We start from the raw sequence: 22,068 nt of genomic DNA, 5'->3' as shown, positions 1-22,068 counted from the left end.
TTATTTATTTATTTATTTATTTATTTATTTAGAGAGCAGGGGAGGGGCAGAGAGAGAAGGAGAGAGAAAATTCCAAATAGGCTCCACACTGTCAGCACGGAACCCAGAACAGGGCTCGAACCCACCAACCGTGAGACCATGATCTGAGCTGAAACCAAGAGCCCGATGCTTAACTAAGCCACAACAGGCACCCCATTGTTGACTCTTCTTGAGTATATATTCAGTTTTGAGACATGGGAAGTCCTCACAAAGTCACCCTCAGAAACTCAATGGAAATATATATTTTTTAAGTTTCAGCTTGGGGGCACCTGGCTGGCTCAGTCAGGTAAGCGTGCAACTCTTGATCTTGGGGTTGTGATTTCAAGCCCCAAGTTGGTGGTAGAGATTACTTAAATAAACAGTTTAAAACAAAGTTTTGGCTTGATTTTAATTAGTTCTTAGGATAATGCTATCACTAAAGCCAAGAGGTAAATTTTCTCTTTGGTAGATTGCTATAGAAATCCAATGCAAAGTGGGGCGCCTGGGTGGCTCAGTCAGTTAAGCATCCGACTTCGGCTCAGGTCATGATCTCACAGTTCACGGGTTCGAGCCCCGCATCGGGCTCTGCGCTGACAGCTCGGAGCCTGGAGCCTGCTTCGGATTCTGTGTCTCCCTCTCTCTCTGCCCCTCCCCCACCCACGCTCTGTCTCTCTCTGACTCTCAAAAAATAAAGAAACGTAATAAAAAAAAATTAAAAAAAAAAAAGAAATCCAATGCAAAGAATATATGTTGGGATTTAGCAATGTTAAAAAGCAAACATACTGTTTGATTAGATAATTAACTTTTTATAAAGTTTTTTTCTTAAATTTTATTTATTTTGAGACAGTCAGAGACAGCATGAGCAAGTAAGGGACAGAGAGGAGAGACAGAGAATCCCAAGCAGGCCTGGCACTGTTAGTGCATACAGAACCCGATGTGGGGCTCAAACTCACTACTGGTGAGATCACGACCTGAGCCGAAACCGAGAGTTGGAAGCTCAACCAACTAAGCCACCCAGGCACCCCTAGATAATTAACAATTTTAAAGGAATGACAAGAAATCAAACCGCCAGGAAGCCCTAAAAGGCATAATGGAAGGGGCAGTCACCACTTAGCCTACCTCTTCCTACATCTGTCTTCTATTCTGTCCTGGAGTGTTTGCTCTCTCACACTATCATAGGATTTTAGAATTGGTGGAAGTCTTAGAAATCAACCACTTCATTTTACAGAAGAAGAAACTGAGGCCCAGACAGGTGACATGTGTCACCCACAGTCACAGGAAGGGGGTGGAAGATTCCTGTTTGTTTCTGTGTAAACTGGGTTATTTTGATAAACGTGTAATGCAGTCATTAAAAACCAACAAGGAACACTGAAAAGTACAAAGAAGAAAGCAAATCATCACCCCAAATTCAACCACTTACAGATAACCAGTGTTAATAGGATGAATTATATTCATAGGTTTTCTATTTCCATAGCGTTAGCTCTGTTGGGAACAATGAACATTTCTTCAGCGCTACATGTAGTGTCTCATTAGATTCTGGGATCTAATGAAATCCATAATTATCTTCTAATTACCATGTTTTATCTTCATCTTACAGAGCACACAGAGACCACTTATTAATTTGCAGAAGGTCACCTAGGTAGTGCATATAACGGTGTATTATTCCCTTAATAAATTGATGAATTCAATTTGCTCACATTTTATTATTTTGTACTTGTATTTATAAATTAGATTGGTGCCCAGTTTCTCTCTCTGTCTCCCCCTGTGTTGGCCAGATCTTGGTATCAGGATTGTTTACTTCCAAAAGAAGCTGAGAACCCCTTGGTGATTTGCTCTCGTTAGTCCAAAATTTTAATAAATAAGAACAACCGATCCTAAGAATTCATTTAAGTACTCTAATGAATTTCTTGGGGCTTCTCGGTCTCTATTGTGAAGGCCAATCTAACTTAGTCACGTGTGTGGGGCCACGTGAGATGTTTGCTACTGAGTACCAGCTCACAGTGCATCCACTAATGGCTTGCGGGAACACTCACAGTAACTCGAAACTTTCTCGTGACAGCTGTCAGGGGAGTATCACAATACATGCCTCTCCTTTTCTCTTTAAGTATAAAAGACAATCCTGAAAAAAAATCCTGAAGAATGGTTTCAGTCTTTTTCATGTAGAATCCATTCTTTTAAGTAAAAAACAAAACATCATCATCTAAGATTCCCTCCCTTCTCAAAGCAGCCAGAAGTAATTGGATCCGCGGCCACGTAGGAGCTTCTGGTGGCGCTAAATCTGGGGAGTCTCCAGGGACAGGCGGAGACGGGCCAGTCTGCCGGGGCAGTAAATGCTTTTCTCTTCCAACTTTGGGCCAGAGCCCCGTCCCGAGGAGTTCAAGGTTTCTCCCTCGGGGACAGGTTCCCTCTGAAGTTGCCAGGCTCTTCCCAGGGCGGGCCAGTTCGCAGGGCAGGGCAAGGTGGGGCGGGGCAGGGCAGGGCAGGGCAGGGCAGGGCCAGACCAGACCCGGGCAGCGCGGGGCGCAGCACACCAGCTAAGGCGCGCGGCTGCGGCTCCTCCCCTCGCTCGGATGTGGCCGGGGGGCGGGGGGTGGGAGAGGGGGGTGGCGGCTGCCGCCCGGGGAGGGCCGGGAGTCTTTTCCACGTTTGCAAACGCCGCGGCGCGCCCAGCCCGGATCCGCGCTGCCGGAGCTCCGCACTCCCTCGCCGGCTCCACGCTGCGCCCCGCGCCCGCCCCTCGCCGCTGTCCTCGCCACCCCTGATGGCATTCAGAGCCCGGGGCTGGAGGCCTCCGCCGCCGCCGCTCCTGCTGCTCCTGCTCTGGGTGACCGGGCAGGCGGCGCCCGTGGCGGGCCTGGGCCTCGACACGGAGCTGCAGATCGAGCGGCGCTTCGTGCCGGACGAGTGCCCGCGCACCGTGCGCAGTGGCGACTTCGTGCGCTACCACTACGTGGGGACATTCCCCGACGGCCAGAAGTTCGACTCCAGGTACCGCGCCCTGGACGCCCTGCCAGGCCTCCGAGGCTGCAGCGCCCACTCTCCCGTTTCCTTCTCTCCGGACAGGCCTTTCCCTCCCGACGGACCTCCCCCAGCTCCGCCCAGCGAGCCCCGCGCTCCTCCCTCTCCCTCCTCCTACCCAAATGCTCCGCGACCCTAAATCTGTCCTCCGCGGGGTAAGTCTACCCGCCCTAAAGCTCGCCTCGCCCGCCCGCCCGCCCGGGACCCGAGCCTTGGATAGGTCCTGGCACAGAGGGGTTGGAACAGTTCCCATCCTCCCAGCACATTCACACAACGCGAAATCTATGTAAAATGGCCACCCTGCAAGTAGACCCCCCTCCCCCCAGGAGTAAATGTTGATGTCTGCTTGCCACCTCCCTTTACTGGCCTTTCCGCAGGCCCCTTGAGTCAGACGACGTCTCTCGCAGTTGATGATGATGATGATGATGATGATGATGATGATGAACTGACGATAGCAGTCGTTACATATATGGAGCTATTACACTGTGTGGCAGGGTAGTTCTAAGTGCTTTAATTTAATTTAACCCATTTAATTCTTAACAACAGTTCTCTTAGGTAGCTACCACTATTTTGCCAGTGAGGTTACTTGAGGCCACTGAGGCTAAGAAACTTAAGTGGAGTCCAACTGAAAACCAAGTGACGGTCCAAGGCCAGGGTCTGTGCATAAAGCTACCACTGTCCTTCCTTCTCCGCTACTGGGCGTGGGGTAGTCCAGAGCAGATCGCTCAGCTTTGCGCTGGGGCCCTGGACGGTGCCCACGATTCCTTCCCTCTAACTCTGCCCCGGGATCACAATACCTGCCCCCAGCTTCTCTCCAGTTGAGCTTTAGGGTTAAGAGGTCTCTTCCTCCAGCTACAGTCAGCTCTCCTCCCCAAGACATTGTTCCAAACCCAGGTCTGTGCCTGCACTTCTCTCAGTGAATCACCAGACGAGACAAAGAGAACTGTTTGTTGAGCATTTGCTGTGTGCCCTTGGCTGTGCTAGGCTTATTCCAGAAGTTATCTTAAAAAAATACTCTTACCTTTCTTGACTTTGAGTCAAGACAATGAGTCCAGACAATGAGTGCGTTTACAAAAGCTGTTTAGTATGCAAGTGGCACATAGCAAATGCTTAGAAGTAGTCATGTTTACTATTGTTTCAGTTGCTTCTTTTTATTTTTAACAGATTTACTGAGCTATAATTCACATACCATACAATCCACCCATTTAAAGCATACAATTTGGTGGTTTTCAGTGTATTCGCAGGGTTGTGCAACCATCACAGCTATCATTAGATAGCTAGAACGTTTTCATCACTCTAGAAAAGAAATACTGGACTCATTAGCAGTCACTCCCCTCCCCTCCAGCCCTAGGTAACCACTAATGTACTTTCTGTGTCTACGTGGAATCATATAATTTGTGGTGATTTATATCTGGCTTTTTCACTTAGTGTAATATCTTCAGGGTTCATCCATGTTGTGGCATGTACCAGTGCTCCATTTCTTTTTTATGGTTGTATAATATTCCACTCTACGGAGGTTCCACGTTTTGTTTATCCATCCATTGGGTTTTTTTTTAAAGTTTATTTATTTATTTCGAGAGAGAGTGGGAGAGGTAGAATTAGCAGGGGAAGTGCAGAGACAGAGGGAGACAGAGGATCCAAAGCAGGCTCTGTGCTGATAGCAGACAGCCCGATGCGGGGCTCAAACTCACCAACCACGAGATCATGACCTGAGCTGAAGTCGGACAGTTAACGGACTGAGCCATCTAGGCACCCCTATCCATTCATTAGTTAAGGGTCATTTGTATTGCTTACACTTTTTGACTAATGAACATTTGTGAACAGGGTTTGGTGTGCAAATATGGTTTTCTTTCTTTTGGATATATACCTAGGAGTGGAATTGCTGGGTACTGTAGTAACTGTGTTTAACTTTTTGATGAACTGCCATACTGTTTTCCAATGTGGTTTCACTATTTTACACTCCTGGCAATGGATGAGTGGTCCTAGTGGTCCACATTCTCCTCAACAACTGTAATTGTCTATCTTTTTTATTCTAGCTCTCCTAGGGGATGTGAAGTGGTATCTCATCGTGGGTTTGGTTCACATTTCCCTAGTGGCTAATGATGCTGAGCATCTTTTCATGTGTTTATTGGTCATTTGTATATATTCTTTCATTTGCGTTTTTAGGTAGAAAATAAAGAAGGGGCACCTGGGTGGCTTAGTCAGTTAAGCGTCCGACTCTTGATTTCAGCTCAGGTCATGAGCTCATGGTTCCTGAGATTGAGCCCTGCATTGGGCTCTGCACTGACAGTGCAGAGCCTGCTTGGGATTCTCTCTCTCTCCTTCTCTCTGCTCCTTCTCTGCTCTCTCTCGCTGTCTCTCAAAATAAATACATAAAACTTAAAAAAAGAAAATGAGGAAGAATTTCCTGCTTGTGCTGATGATAATTAATAATTCCTACTAGAACAAGCTGATACTTTCTACCCTCTAGCTTGGCAGCCACTGTGAGGCAGTGTGGGACAGTGGAAGACATTGGAAAGAGGCACTACCATCCCTTCAGCCAATATGCAGTGTCTGCCCCCTGAAGAAGGTGTCCTTCCCTGTCCCTACAGCTTATGGTCCAGGCCATTACACAGTGTGATATGTACAGAAGGGATAATAGCATACGCTTTTGTTTCTCATGTAGAGTCCACACAGTTCTTACCACATACCTTTTGATATATGAATTCATTTAATGTCAAATGAATTCATTTAACCTCACAAACAATGAAGTAGGTAACTCAACAACAAACGAAGAAACTGAGGCTCAGAAAGTTCAAGTAATTTGCTCAAGGGATCTGGCTAGTAAGTGGTAGAGTGAGGTTTTGAACCTAGGCAGTGTAATGTCTATGGCAGTGTATATAGTCTATGGCCCGTAGTCTATGCATATATATAATGAAAAGAAGGCAAGGAGCTGTGGAAAACACACAGAAAGCTTAACTGTATGTTGTGTGGGGATGGAGAGAGAGAGAGTGGTTGGGATGGAGTTCCAGGATTGCAAAGATAAGACCTGAGGATGATTAAAATTGACCGGGGCTGAGCTGAGGGGTGAGGGCTGTGGAGAGAAGAGAGGGTGTGGCTGATGGAGGGAAGAGCCTATGCAGAGGTTTGGCGGTGGGAGTGTTGTGTAGGGGGACGTGAAAGCTGTTCACAGTGGCCTCAGCTTGGAGTGGCAGTGGGGGAATGACCGAGAGGGAAAAGAAAAGGCCAGAGGAGTCTGGGGAGGAAGGCTGGGCCCAGCTTTGAGAGATCTTTTTTGCTTGGCTATTGAATTTGGACTTTGTCTAGGACAATGGAAAGCCACTTAAGAGTTTTAGTCATGGGGGTGAGGGGTCAGACTTTTCTGTGGCTGCTGTGTGGACAGTGGAGTGGAAAGGGCAGGATGCATAGTAGGTGTTTCATTAGTGTGAGTTTTTCTCCAGGGCGTCCATTCCTTTGGGAATTTATGAAGTATTAAGGCACAACTTTGCTATTCCTGCCCAACGAGCTTAGGGAAGGAGAAATCTAAGGTGTTTTGGGTTCTGGCTACTGATTTGGAGGTTTTGCTCAGAAGAAAATGGCTGTCACCCTGACCAGAGTCGTAAGTCACAAAGGGCCTCTGTTTCCACAGAGCTTTCTTCCTCTGGGCCACTGGCTCGGGCATGGTTTCATTTTATTTCGGAGCCTCCGTGGGCCTGTTAATATGTTCCTGTGGCTGCAGCTCCAGATCGAAGTCGACAGCGGCTTCCCAGCTACACTTTTTAGGGGGCTCCTGCTCTCACTTTCCAGCTCTTGGGAGCTCCTTGTTAGCCACTCCTGATTCAGCATTTTTAGAAGTTCTATAGCATTCCTAGCAATAAAGGTGAGGGGGATGGTCTCTTTGCTCTGATTTCCTTCTGGAGACTGAAATTTACCATGTTGCTGTTATCGTTAGCAGGCAAAGCTAGCCTCTCGTCAGTTCATTCACAGCCTCCAGGCTTGTCTGCAGACACTCAAGGTCCCGATATTCAGTAAATATTATCGTGTGTCTACCACATGTCCTGTCGGGTGGGCTGCTCTAACGCAGTGGTGTTCAAACCGTACCTGCATCGCAATCATCTGAAGAGATTATTGTACACAGTTCCTGAATAACTAGGTCTGGGTGGGGCCTGAGAATGTATTTGCCTTTCTAAGTGCACAGGTGATGCTTTTGCTGCTGGTCTGAGGACCACACTTTGAGAACTATTGCTCTAGGGGCGCCTGGGTGGCTGAGTTGGTTAAGCGCCGACTTCGGCTCAGGTCACGATCTCGCGGTTCGTGAGTTCAAGCCCCGCATTGGGCTCTGTGCTGACAGCTAGGAGCCTGGAGCCTGCTTCAGATTCTGTCTCTCTCTCTCCCTCTTTCTGCCCCTCCCCCACTCATGCTCCGTCTCTCAAAAATAAGTAAACATTAAAAAAAAATAAAAGAGAACTATTGCTCTAAAAAAATCAAAGACTTATTAACAGACATCAGATTAATTTTATATATTCATTCATTCATTTATTCATTCCATTCACTCAACAAATATTTATTGAGTACTGCTGTTAACACCTGGTGAGTATTGAGTGAAGGGATGTTAAGGCTCACCTTCTCTGCCGGATTGGTTCTGAGAAGAGCCAGGGAGCTGGGCAGCACGCCAGATGGTGTCAAGGTGTACTGGAGGAGTTAAGTAGTGACAGGGAGACTAGTCAGGTCATGACAAGGCTCACTTAGGCAGGGAGCTTTTTATTTTCCCAGAGAGAGAGAGACAGAGAGAGAGAGAGGAACTGTGCTTTCCTGCCTGAGTTGGGGAGAAGGGTGGAGGGAGGAGGGAGGGGAGAGAGAGAGAATCCCAAGCAGGCTCCACTCTCAGCGTGGAGCCCGATATGGGGCTGGATCCCATGACCCTGGGGTGGTGATCTGAGCCAAAATCAAGAGTCGGTTGCTCAGGGGACCTAGGTGGCTCAGTCAGCTGAGCATCCAACTCTCGATTTAGGCTCAGGTTGTGATCCCAGGGTCGTGGGATCGAGCCCTACATCAGGCTCTGTACTGAGCGTGGATCCTGCTTGCAATTCTCTTTCCCTCTGCCCCTTGCCCCCACTCCACTCTGGGCACTTTCTCTCTCTCTAAAATAAATAAATAAACAAATTTTAAAAAAGAGCCGTATGCTTAACTGACTGAGTCACCCAGGTGCCCCAAGCAGGGAAATTTTAAAAGTTTGAATTAAAAAAAAAAAAAAAAAGTTTATTTATTTATTTTGAGAGAGAGAGAGAGAAGGAGAGAGAATCCTAAGAAGACTCCCTGCTGTCAGTGTGAGATCATGACCTGAGCCAAAACCAAGAGTGGGAAGCTTAACAGATAGAGCCATCCAGGTGCCCCTAAAGTGTGAATTTGTATGGCAGCTCTTCCTCTGGAAAAGCCACGTGATGAAAGGGAAGCTGCTGCTGGAGTCTTAGCCCAGTGTGGCTCTCCTGACTTTAGGAAAAGAGCCTACCCTCCAGGCAATTCTTCTTAGGATTTCCTGAGGTCATTGGCAGGCTTACTTAGCTGCAAAGACTTGATACATTGCTTTTAACTTTCATTTGTGAGTCATTGTGAGGGACTGTGCATGCATATTGATCATTTAATTTGGCTATATTTTACTCACTAAGAATAAGATTTATAGAGATCTAATATTTTAACTTCAGCAGTTGCTGAAAGACAAAACTCCGCAAGAGCAGTGCAATGATTTCACTTTGCAGAGGTTTTCTCTTAATCATATTTTAGCGTGCCAAAAATCATCCAGGCCAACGGCTCACATTTCAGGGTCTGATCCTCTGTGAAGGTAAGAATGAATGTGTTCTTTCTCATTTCCCTCTTCTCCACTCTTACTTCTTCCTCTCTTGTCCCTCACCATCTCTCTCTTCCTCCATTGCAGTGTTCTTCATTTTTCCATCTGGTAGTGGAACTGGTTTGCCAGTTCATTAAGGGCTTGCCTTTTCCCACTGCCATGGCTCATTAGCAGCTGGTAGAGGTAGTTGTTTGGGGGAAATAATCTTGGACAAAGAGTCTGGGAAGCACATGGTGTGCGGAGAGAGACGGGAGACAGAAAAGTCAGACTTGGCTTCCCCCACTTTTTAAAAAAAAATTTTTTTTTTAATGTTTATTATTGAGATTCAGAGAGAGACAGCATGAGCATGGGAGGGACAGAGAGAGGGAGAGACACAGAATCTGAATCAGGCTCTAGGCTCTGAGCTATCAGCACCGAGCCCTATGTGGGCTCAGACTCACAAACTGCAAGATCATGACCTGAGCTGAAGTCGAACGCTTAACTGACTGAGCCACCGAGGTGCCCCATGGCTTCCTGCATTTTCAAGTCTACACTGGGGCCCAGGCTCCTTGGTGGAACTCAGCCAGGGAAAGGTCTTACCTGGCTCATCCCAGAGCTAGGCTAACAGCTGGGAGGTGTCTGCTTTTGTGCATTTCATGCATTTTTCAATCCCATTCACATATGGCTTTGGCAGGACCACAGCCCTTCTTCAGGCAGGTCCCGTATGAGCCAGTCGTCTTGAGTTGGCCTGAGACTGGACCAACTTTGAGGCACCCAAAACATGGTTCCCATGCCCCGTGGGCTGGCTCTTTATTATCTTGCTTCCCTCCAGTTACAAGTTCTTAAAATGTGGTAGTGTCTTTAATGTTCAAAGAAATGAATTCAGTCTAATATATAGTATTGTGAATATAGTTAAGAATACTGTATTGTATACTAAAATTTAAAAGTATACTTTATTTACACTTGAAATTTACCGACAGGGTAAACCTTAAGTGTTCTCACCACAAAAAAGAAAGAAAGAAAATGTTAACTGTGTGAGGTGATGGATATATCAATTAGCTTGATTGTGGCGATTATTTCACATTGTATACGTACATCAAAACATCCGATCATACATTTTTACTGTATGCAATTTTTATTTGGCAATTGTACATCAGTAAAGATGGGAGGGGAAGTAACGTATTCAGCTTTTATTTGTCTACGCTGAATCTAAAATTGGCATACAGAGCCAGCTGACTGGTCCTGTCATAGCTGATCAGGACCTCAGTTCTAACCGGAGGGCGGTTTTCTCTCCCTTCTGTAATGGCCATTTTTCCTTTTTTTCTGCATCTGAGATAAAAATAATCTCAGCAACAAGTAGTGTAAGTGTATATAAATTTTTGTCAATAGTTTTAAAATTAATTTAATTTGTATTTTTTTTATTTAGTAAAAAAATTTTTTTATTGTTTATTTTTGAGAGAGAGACAGCGTGTAAGCAGGGGAGGGGCAGAGAGAGAGGAAGACACAGAATCTGAAGCAGGCTCCAGGCCCTGAGCTGTCAACACAGAGCCTGATGTGGGGCTCGAACCCACAAACCATGAGATCATCACCTGAGCCGAAGTCGGACATTCAACCGACCGAGCCACCCAGGTGCCCCTAATTTGTATTTATTTATATAAAAGTTTATTTATTTTGAAAGAGACAGCGTGCCAGCGGGTGAGGGTGGGGTGGGGGGAGGGGCAGAGAGAGAGGGAGAGAATCCCAAGCAGGCTCAATACTGTCAGTGTAGAGCCCAATATGGGGCTCGAACCACGAACTGTGACATCATGAGCTGAGCCGAAGTGGATGCTTAACCAACTGAGGCACCCAGACACCCCCAGGCTCCCCAAATTTTTAAAAGTAGTATCATATAGGGGTGCCTGGGTGGCTCAGTTGGTTAAGCGTCTGACTCTTGGTTTCGGCTCAGGTCGTGATCTCATGGTTTCGTGAGTTCGAGCCCCACATCAGGCTCCAAGCTGACAGTGTAGAGCCTGCTTGGGTTTCTCTGTCTCCCTGTCTCTCTGCCCCTCCCCAACTTGTGCTGTCTCGGTATCTCTCAAAATAAATAATTAAACTTAAAAAAAAGTAGTATCATATATTATTTTTGCATATGCACAGAGTCTTTAAAACCAGTTAAATAATTCCATAAAGCTTAAAATTGTAGTTGCAAAGCTGCTAGGAGTGGGGAAGGGGCTCAGGGTGGGGTGTAGCAGTTTTGGATGCAGACTTAGCTCTAGGCTTCCTTCTGCCCTGCCACCTGCCACTCTTCACCTCTGCAGACTCTGGGATGCACAGGGCTTGGCCAGATCCCCCTTTGTTTCACCTAGATTCTGTTTCTTCCCTACTAGGTCAGATCCTACACCTGTTCCCTTTCTGTCTTCCAAAATTTTGTTGCCAGCTCTTGACAGCAATGGTCTCCTCTCCTTTTCCTAAGTTGTTGTTTGTTTGTTTGTTTTTTCACAAAGAAGAATGTAGGAACTTGGGGAGGGAATGGGCTTTGGGGACTCTAGGGAGGGAGTGCATTCAGTTTGATATATGTTCTTTTATTTATTTATTTTTAATATTTATTTATTTAAAAAAATATTTATTTAAGTAATTTCTACACCCAACATAGGGCTCAAACTCACAACCACAAGATCAAGAGTCAAATGCTCTTCTGACTGAACCAGCCAGGCATTCCATAACATATGTTCTTTTAACAGTTCATCCTCGGGGCACATGGGTGGCTCAGTCGATTAAGCATCCAAGTCTTGATTTCGGCTCAGGTCATGATCTCACGGTTCATGAGATCAAGCCCCGACTCGGGCTCTGTGCTGACAGCTTGGCCTGCTTGGGATTCTCTCTCCCTCTCTTTCTGCCCCTGCCTTGTTTGCACTTTCTCTTTCTCTCAAAATAAATAAATAAACATTAAAAAGAAAGTCCATCCTCATTGAAGATTGAAACCTACATTTAGAAATAGAGCCACGGTGGGGCACCTGGATGGCTCAGTTGGTTAAGCGTCCAACTTCGGCTCAGGTCACGATCTTGCGGTCCGTGAGTTTGAGCCCCGCGTCGGGCTCTGGGCTGATGGCTCAGAGCCTGGAGCCTGCTTCGGATTCTGTGTCTCCCTCTCTCTCTGCCCCTTCCCTGCTCATGCTCTATCTCTCAAAAATAAATAAACATCAAAAAAAAAAAAAAAGAAATAGAGCCACAGTATTTATGCTTTAGGAATGCAGCCACAGAGTTAGTTACTTATCCTGAGGAATATCCTGCAAGTCATGTGTGTGCATGTGTAGACAGTTTCATGAATTGGTTATGATGGGTTTTATGTGATGTCTCCTGTTTTAGTGATCCTTGGGCTGGTAAACTTGAAGACCATCACTGGAGGATGCTGTAGCCCCACCCCCCCCTTCAGGGCGGGGAAAGTAGAAAGAAGTGTCAGGGATAGCAATCAAAGGGTCTACAGCAGTGAATGAACAGAGGAGAAAAATAAGCTGATGGAGAGGAAAGGGGGATTTTGGACGTGCTAGATGATTTCCATTTGCCTTTCTAGGTCCTTCTGTTCCACTTGGCTTTTTGCTGTGTGCATACTATGGGTTATATAAATGACTCCCTCGTCACCTGGCTTCTGGTTGGGTTCAGTCGGTGGGGGATCAGCAGGAGATCAGAGGGAGGAGAGTGAGGTGGAGATATTTATTCCCTGGGCTCCCTGCCTGTAGGTCTCCACCATTTGTGTCCCTGGACCAGAGGTCCTAGCTAAGCTTCTGTCATGTGGCCCTGAACCATCACCTTCTCTGTACCTGGATCCTTCAAGCCCAGGTCTGACAACAGCACCCCCATACTTGTCCCCGAGGTACTACATTGTCCCTTGGGTTGTCTGCACTCTGCACACTCCTTTGCACACAGCCCCTTTATTAAACTTTCCTGGAACTGCCTAGTTTGGGTGTATCATTTGTTTCCCGCAGGACCTCAACTGGGACTTCTGCAAAAGGTGTAAATCAGTCAGATACTGGGACAGGCCGCATAAGTGCTTATTCCAGAGCTTGCAGAAGTACTTTTCATAACCACTTCTGGGCTTGACTCTGCAAGTGAATTTGTGCCAGTTGTGCTGATCAGCACAGATTTACTCAGAAAGACTTTATTTTTCCAGATGGTCAGAGTTTTAAGCAGGAGATAATTCTAGTCTTGCATCGTTAATTTCTCACATATGTAAATTAAAACTTTTCTTCAGAAAGTTTTTTTGTTTTTTGTTTTTAGCACTTTGCTTAGGTAGTCATCAAGTGAAGAAATTAATACTGCAAGGCAACAACAGTTAAAAAAAATTTTTTTTTTAATTTGAGAGAGAGAGAGAGACAGAGCACAAGTGAAGAAGAGAGGCAGAGGGAGAGAGAGACAGAGACAGAGAATCTTAAGCAGACTCCATGGTCAGTGTGGAGTCCGACATGGGGCTCAATCTCATGACCCTGGGATCATGACCTGAGCTGAAACCAAAAGTCAGATGCTCAACCGACTGAGCCACCCAGGCACCGAAACAACTGTTTTTATATATCATCTAGGGCCTGGCCCCATGCTAGGAGGTTAAGGGTCGGATAGACCTGTGTTCTCGCTTTTTTTTCCCAGTTGGCTAACTTTGTGAACTTGGAAGATTCTTTACCCTCCAGAGAGCCAGAGTATCAGCACCCACCTTGAAGTGTTGTCTGATGATTACATGGGGTAGTATGTGGAAAAGCTTAGTTTGCCACTGTATCTGACACATAATAAACACTCTCTAAATAGTAATTATTATTAAAAACTCTTATTAAATTTGGGAACCATATTCAGGTTCTATGGATGAAAAACTTGTTTCTAAGGTAGTTTCCAGCCTGTGCATTGTAGCTGTTTGCACATGTTCTGTACCTGGGATGTCTTTGAAGCTTTGAGTTTTGGTCTATTATTGATATAAACCCGCCAGTTGGATGATGGTTCAGGGCATGGCAAGGCCCCAGCCAAGTGAAATTAAAGAGCTGGCATTCCAGGGGGCGGGTGTTGGTCCCTGGAGGTAGAGGGTGGAGGTGTAAAGCTGTCTTGGGCACACAGTTGACCATGTGTTTTTGTCCTTTGGCTTGCTGACCTGAACTTGGAATTTTGCTTTCTGTTCACCGACCTTGCAAAAGGAAAGTTATTAAAATGGGTTGTAAAACCAGGAGGAGGAAGCATAAGAAGGGCGGGTCTGAGGAAGCTGCCCTGATGGGTGGGGAAGTGGACTGTGCTGCTCCTCCAGATTGTTCATTAAGGAAAATGAGGAAAAGGTGGCAGTAATTTACCGAATGAAGAGAGCACATCCCAATGAGGTAAATTCTAACAGCTCTTAATATTTTATTACATGTGTCTTTCATCATCATTTTGAAAACTAAGAGAGAATTAAAGAGAAAACAAGTTAAGCCACCTGAAATGGTACTCGTAGAGTACCATTGGTAATGTTTTTATGTGTCACCCTGTGGATTTCGAATGCATCTATGTCAATTCAAAATGGAATCCTTTTACGCTGTGGCTCTATAGCCTGTACTTTTCTGTTACTGTATATGTCCTCCTTTGCCAATGGACATAAATCTGATATTTTTAAATGACTACAGAGCGTTTTATTGCACGACCTTGCCTTAAATGCAATCAGTGCCATACCCTTGAAACTTCTTATTTCCAGTGTTTCATTGTTATAAACCAAGCCCTGTAGTTGTTTTCTTCAACATAGTATTTGAAACTCTCTGGGTATCTCTGCTGGTTTTTTTGCAATAGGCAAAATCCGTGCCTTGGATGTTTTTATATCTCCCAAAGCACCTAGCACAGTCTCCTAATAGGCAAACCCTTGATGGTTGTAGAATTTGACATAAAGAGGATGAGATCATAGATGTTGGTCACGGTTCCATTATTTATCTTCCAACCTAAGGCCATCACCAATCAGCCTTTGAAACACATGTATTAGTGATTCCTAGACTGTATCAGACTATCTATGACCTGTAACAATTATAGTAATATTGGCATAACTCTTAGGTTTTCAGAGCACGTTACCGATTGTAATATCATATATATCTTGGGATGACTATTATTGTTACTCCCATTTTTGTGGTGGAGGAAATCGGTTAAGAGAGTTTAAGTATCCTTTATGCTATCATGCTACTTCTCCAACTTACAGACCTAAAGATAAAAAGAAAAATCAGGGGTGCCTGGGTGGCTCAGTCGGTTAAGCGTCTGACTTCAGCTCAGGTCACGATCTTGCGGTCCGTGAGTTCGAGCCCCGTGTCGGGCTCTGGGCTGATGGCTCAGAGCCTGGAGCCTGCTTCCGATTCTGTGTCTCCCTCTCTCTCTTCCCCTCCCCCGTTCATGCTCTGTCTCTCTCTCTGTCTCAAAAATAAATAAACGTTAAAAAAAATTAAAAAAAAAAAAAAAGAAAAATCAGATAAATATGGTAATGGAGCATTAGTATCTTATGTTGTTTTTATTGTTTTTTTTTTAATTTTTTTTTAATGTTTATTTATTTTTGAGACAGAGAGAGACAGAGCATGAAAGGGGGAGGGGCAGAGAGAGAGGGAGGCACAGAATCATAAGCAGGCTCTAGGCTCTGAGCCATCAGGCCAGAGCCCGACACGGGGCTCAAACTCACGGACCGCGAGATCGTGACCTGAGCTGAAGTCAGACGCTTAACCGACTGAGCCACCCAGGCGCCCCTACGTTGTTGCTTTTAAACAATCACACAGGGGCGACTGGGTGGCTCAGTCGGTTAAGCGTCTGACTTCGGGTCAGGTCATGATCTCATGGTTTGTGGGTTTGAGCCCCTCATCGGACTCTGTGCTGACAGCTCAGAGCCTGGAACCTGCTTCGGATTCTGTATGTCTCTCTCTCTCTGTCTCTGTCTCTCTCAAAATAAATAAACATTAAAAAAAGATTTAAACAATCGCATAGAAATTGAATAAACTGTTTTTAGTGGAAGACTTGATAGCTCTTTTGCAAAATAGACTTAATAATATAATATATTAAAAATAATATATGTTTTTTCTAGGGAGAGTTATGTCACTGCTTATCTAACTGGATTTACTGGCAGTATTCACAATAATTAAAAAACTCCAACCCTGAAAGTACTATTGGTGAAGACGTTTCCTGTATCAGTAACTCCTCTACAGGCTGATTTTGGGTTGCATTGGCCTCGCTCTATCCAGGGGTACATTTTCACTGGATGACTTCACTAAGGGAAGGATTAATTTGTACTTTTCTTTTTCTTGTTCTACCTCTTGGGTCTTCAGCTATGACAGAGACTCTACTTTCAACGTGTTTGTGGGAAAAGGACAACTGATTGCAGGGATGGACCAAGCTCTGGTTGGGATGTGTGTAAATGAGAGGCGCTTTGTGAAGATCCCCCCAAAGCTTGCCTATGGAAGTGAAGGAGTTTGTAAGTTTTGTTCCATATTTGTAAACGTATCTGCAGATACAACCAGAACATTTGAAGGGCGTTCAGTCAAGCAGACCAGAGGATCTGCAGAGACTTTAAATTAGGGGGAAATGAGAAGCAATGAACACATACACACACAGCACTAAAATTTCATCTTCAGTGAATTTTTTCTAAATATAAAAGAAGTTGTTATTAACACTGGTATATTGAATGTCACCCTTGTTGAGAGGAAAACATTTTTTTCTCTTTTCTATTTCATTTGGAGGAAAGAGGGAGGGAGCATGGCCCATTTTAGAATTGTTCAGCGACCCCCTTGAATCCTAGGTGTTTATTCATCTGGCCCGAAAGGCAGCAACTTCTCAGTGTGAATTCTCTTTAATTTTTAGCTGGTGTGATCCCCCCAGATTCAGTTCTTCATTTTGATGTACTTCTAATGGATATTTGGAATTCTGAAGATCAAGTTCAGATTCACACTTACTTCACACCCCCCAGTTGCCCTCGGACCATCCAGGTGTCTGATTTTGTAAGGTACCACTACAATGGAACGTTCTTGGATGGGACACTGTTTGATTCAAGGTAAGTCCTGCCATTCAAGGTAACATTGGTGAAATGCCCCTTACTTCCTTCTGTCTCACCTGCTTTTTATGCCCTTCAAGAAACCAGAAGACAGACTCTTCCCAACTTCCATCAGCACCAACCTCTTTCCTTAATGCTTTTGGTAAATGTTTCATGCTCCATAAAGCCAGATCAAAACTTTAATATATTTTACAGAAATGTGAGAACAATGTTTCTCTAAATTAACAGTATCTTGAGAGCTCATCAATAAGTGAAGAGCCCTATTTCCAAATAGGTTGATGCATTTTTTGGTCCATTTTAATAGTTTTCCCGTGGAAGGAAGAGGGGAAGGCTGAATGTATGTGAAGCTATGGAGAACTGCCAAGAGTAGGGTGCTAAGCCAGAAACAGTGAACCTTTTGGGCTTTCCTGTCATTATAGTGTATTTGGTTAGATAGAATAGCAGGCCAATTAGACCACTGTGGTTTAATTACATGATTTCTCAATTTGAAGACTGCTGCTGTCTTTGGGAGTGAAGATCCAAAAACGCCTGTCTTCAGAGATGGGTATAGGTTCACTATTTAGCTGATAATTGGGTATCTAAAACATTATTGAGGGATGAGTTGGAAACACCCTCATAGCATGGAACTTTTCCCCTTTCTCATTGGTTTTCAGTCATAATCGCATGAAAACATATGACACATATGTGGGCATTGGCTGGTTGATTCCTGGAATGGATAAAGGGCTGTTGGGGATGTGTGTGGGGGAAAAGCGCATCATCACCATACCTCCTTTCCTGGCCTATGGAGAAGATGGAGATGGTAAGTCTTTCTCATTCTTCAAGCTACTCTCATCTCTCCTTATTTTTATTGCAGTGATTAATTCAATTTACCACATGAAACCTGCCAGACCTTTTGGTCTAGACTTGCACTGTCCAATATAGTAGCCACTAGCTCCATATGGCTATTTATATTTACATTTAAAATAAATTAAAACTAAATAAAATCTAAGATTCTGCTCTTTAGCTACACTGCCACATTTCATGTACTTAAGAGCTGCATGTTGCTGCATGTACTTAAGAGCTGCATGTACCTAGACAGTGCAGGTACAGAGCATTTCCATTACTGTAGAATGTTCTGTTGGGCAGTGCTAGTCTAAATCATCTAGTGTCTCATCACTGAATTGTAGAATCTTCCACTTATTCATGGTCATTGGCTTTTCATAAGTAAGCATCTGCCACTGCCCCATAAACTGTAACCTTGGGCACCAACCTCTCCAGCCTACATTTTCCCATCTGTGAAATGACAAATGAACTAGAAAGTCTAAAGACTGTAGATATCAAGGTATAAATTTAGTATATGATGCCAGAATTGCCATTTTTTCCCCTGATTTGTTCCTTCACAGTGGGCTTTACCTGTGACATTAGTTCCAGGTGGACAGATGCAAAGCATGTTAGAAAAAAAACATTAATTTGAATTAGTGTCCTTTTTGTAGAGAGAAAACAGACTATTGTTTGGCAAATGGAATTTCACAGTTACTCATATTTTAATTTCAGACATATTTAATCACCCTGGTAGGCTAACACAACAAAGACAACCTCCCGGCATTTAAACAAGTAGATATAGGGGCACCTGGGTGGCTCAGTCCATTAAGTGTCCAACTCCTGATATTGGCTCAGGTCATGATCTCACAGTTTGTGAGATTGGGCCCTGCATCAGGCTCTGTGCTGACAGCACGGAGCCTACTTCTCCGTTTCCCTCTCTCTCTGCCTATTCTTCTACTTGTGTACTCTCTCTCTCTCTCTCTCTCTCAAAAAAATAATGAACATTAAAACTTCTCTTTAATCAAGTAGATATACGTAGCAAAGAATTGAAATGATAAAATGATACATCTAAGAGTTTACTGACTGTGGTACCTGACTTATAATAACCCTAAAATAATGTTTTCTAAGCTGTGTTTCCTGGCTCTGTATATCTACAGAGCAGGAGGAGAGAGAAGGAAATGGGGCTCAGCCTTCTCTCCTGTCCACTTCTACTTTTATTGCTGGGGATCTGCAGACAGTCTCTTCAAAAAGCAGGGGTAGGGATTCCATGCTAAAAGAAAAATAAAATTTGAAAACAACTATAATTGTAATCTGTAAATACAAATTCTCCAGTCTCCAAGACATGTTGTTATTCTTATTACTCAAATGGTCTCATCCTTAGCCAGGGGGAGTTTATTTCCCAGGGCTCTCAAATCCTTTTGACGTCATCCAGGCGCATATGTCATACATAGTAAAACTAGATGCCTGGCCTAATTTGAGGAGTATTATTTACTTATTTTAAATAAATACTGAAGGGGTACCTGTGTGGTTCAGTCAGTTAAGCGTCTGACTTCACCTCTGGTCATGAATGATCTCACAGTTCATGAGTTCAAGTCCCACATTGGGCTCTGTGCTGACAGCTCGGAGCCTGGAGCCTGCTTTGGATCCTGTGTCTCCCCCTCTCTCTGCCCCCCTCTACTCACTCTCTCTCTCTCAAAAAAATAAAGAAAACATTTTAAAAAAATTGAAATAGCTATTATTTAGTATTTTAATACTGTGCTCAACTACCTGGGTATGAGTTTAAATAGGTGAATTCTATGGTATGGAAATTAGATCTTGATAAAGTTATTGTTAATAAAAAACATAGATGCAATTAGTACATGATAATGCTAGAAAAATTTAAACTCTGGAGTTACATTTAAGGCTTTCTTTTTTCTACTAAATTAAAAAATACAGGAAAGTACAAAAGATTAATATTCTGTCACACCCATACACACACTTCAGGGATTGACCACACCTTGCATTCCAGAGTCTGACTCAGCAGCTGCTTTCAGAAGATTTCATGATTTCCCTGAGGGGAAGGAATAGGGGTGGGCTCTGCCAGAGCCATTGAAGGAGCTCAGTCATAGTGTACTGTCTTACTCACTTGCCCAGGCCTACTCCTTTGCAAGGTATAACAAATGGCAAGTAAGAGTGTGGAGGTAGGTGGTTTTTGTCAGTTAACTTCCTTTATCTCAAAGTACTGGATTGAGTTATTTATTGCTTGATGTTGATCTTTGCAGGAAGAGTTAGTGCCCAATAATCTCTTCGTGTAGATTATCATTTTGCAGATACTCAGTAAGTCCCCACTGCTGGGAACATCCAAAAGAAGCAGTATGATCCAGAAGTGAGGTGGAAGCGATTTGAGGATTTGTATTTTGCAATGTGGGTGCCATTTTTTTTCCCTCTTAGCTAGCTTTAGTTTTATTTATATCTTGTTTTAGATGTAGTTAATACATTGAATTGTGCATGTTGCCTCTTCAAAAAATTGGCTGTTGGTTCCAAAGAACAAGTCTGTGTCCTATTCTGCAGAACCAGGTCCAGGGTTTGGAATTTATACCTTCAAATATCTGTGATTTGCATTTGTATGCAAACAGAGACCCACAGAAGCATTTGGGCTTGCGTGTGGGTGCATAACCACCCACATAGCACCTTGATTTGTCAGCACAAGCATAGAAAATATGGTTGTAGTAGTCTCGCATGTCATTAATATTGGTTTGCTCCTTTTCCTGAAGAAGCCAGGCTTCAAATATACCCGCCAGCCCATGGTTGGGCACCATGGATACAATGGTGACAGAACATAGTTGGACACCAGGAGGACCACCCAACATGCAGAAGAACATTTATTCCTTTGGCTTGAAAACTTTAAGGAAAGAGTAACACCAACACAGTGGGAATTGAGTTGTAGTTAAAAGTACTTTCTAGGGGCGCCTGGGTGGCTCAGTCCGTTAGGTGTCCGACTTCAGCTCAGGTTGTGATCTCACAGTTTGTGAGTTCGAGCCCCGTGTCAGGCTCTGTGCTGACAGCTCAGAGCCTGGAGCCTGCTTCAGATTCTATTTCTCCCTCTTTCTCTGACCCTTCCCCACTCACACTCTGTCTCTGTCTGTCTGTCTGTCTCTCTCTCTCTCTCAAGAATAAATAAACATTAAAAAAATGTTTTTTTAATACAATAAAATAAAAATACTTTCTAAATCTTGTGTCCTGATTTCATCAGCTTCCTCCATTCCCCTCTAGGGAAAGACATTCCTGGACAGGCATCTCTGGTGTTTGACGTTGCGTTATTGGACCTCCATAACCCCAAAGATGGCATTTCCATTGAAAATAAGGTAGTGCCTGAAAACTGTGAGCGGCGAAGTCAAAGTGGGGACTTTCTCAGGTATCATTACAATGGCACACTTCTGGATGGCACCTTCTTTGATTCCAGGTAAGGAAATAACTGGAGCCTTTACTCATCAGAATGACTTACTAAACACAGTCTACCTCTGGCTGGACCATGATCTGAATACTCTGTCAGTGCTGATTTGTAGTTAGTATTTTCATCTCCAGTATAGACTTCTGTTTTCTGACACTGAATTCCTTCAGAGGCTGTTGGAACAGTCTCCTTCTTGGGGCCTGGGGCATAGAAGTCTACAGGAAAACAGGAGAGGCTCAGCTTACACTCCCACCATCCCCCTATAGTGTCCTTGACTATCCAGTATGAATCCAACTATGGGATCCAGGATGGGAAGTGGCCAGAACTGAGGTCTGGGTGGTAGGAGGAGGAGAGAACAGACTTGGTGCCAGGAGATCTGGGTTCTAGCCCCAGAGTATGGTCTGGCTTCCCTGAACTTCAGTTTTTTTCCCTGTTATTAGCACCTTTCTCAGAGACGGTTAAAGAGATAAGGGATGTGAGAGTGCCCTGTGAACTTCAAAGGCTACTGCAGGAGGCCAGTTGGGTGCATTCAGCTTCCTTCTGGTTGCTTCAGAGGCTAATTACCATGCCTCTGTTGTTATTCAGAGTCCTGTTTTGTTTATTGGGCTTAGCTTGCAGTTGTGCCAGTGGCTGGAGCAGGCAGTTGCTGTGTCTTGCTCTTTCAAGTGGTAGGTATGTGCTCTTTGGAAACCACCTCTCTAGCTTCCTGTAGAGCAAACAGGTAGTGACAGCAATCTACCTGTCTCTCTGAGGTAATAAGCTTCTAATTTCTTGAGTCATCCAAAAACAGTACAGAAGAATTTTTATATGGTATTCCTTATATGGTATTATTTTGTTTGAATAATTTATCTTTCCTATTCTTTTACAATTTTCATTTGATTTCTTTGGAAAAAGTAATAGCTACATGGTTCAAAATTAAAACAAAGTATGTATTAAGGTATATCCTATTACCTACTCCTGCCTACCTCACATATCCCTCCCCCCTCCAGCCACTTAGAATTAACT

General features: G+C 44.2%; 2 protein-coding genes across 7 annotated transcripts in view; one reads left to right on the top strand and one right to left on the bottom strand.

Moving 5' to 3' along the window:
• The window catches only part of LOC131509163 (retinitis pigmentosa 9 protein), a 220,842-nt gene that overhangs the window by 47,921 nt on the left and 150,853 nt on the right, over positions 1-22,068 (bottom strand). The window lies entirely within an intron of this gene.
• FKBP9 (FKBP prolyl isomerase 9) overlaps positions 2,621-22,068 on the top strand; it is a 42,544-nt gene continuing 23,096 nt past the window's right edge. Inside the window, exons 1-5 of the mRNA XM_058724636.1 lie at positions 2,621-3,006; positions 16,111-16,256; positions 16,643-16,832; positions 17,486-17,631; positions 20,886-21,075. Coding sequence (XP_058580619.1) covers positions 2,780-3,006; positions 16,111-16,256; positions 16,643-16,832; positions 17,486-17,631; positions 20,886-21,075 — 899 coding nt within the window. The 5' untranslated portion in view covers positions 2,621-2,779. The remainder of the gene's footprint in view (positions 3,007-16,110; positions 16,257-16,642; positions 16,833-17,485; positions 17,632-20,885; positions 21,076-22,068) is intronic.

Source organism: Neofelis nebulosa, chromosome 4 (assembly GCF_028018385.1).
Source record: "Neofelis nebulosa isolate mNeoNeb1 chromosome 4, mNeoNeb1.pri, whole genome shotgun sequence".
Lineage (NCBI taxonomy): Eukaryota > Metazoa > Chordata > Mammalia > Carnivora > Felidae > Neofelis > Neofelis nebulosa.
This window is presented reverse-complemented; position numbering and strand designations above follow the sequence as displayed.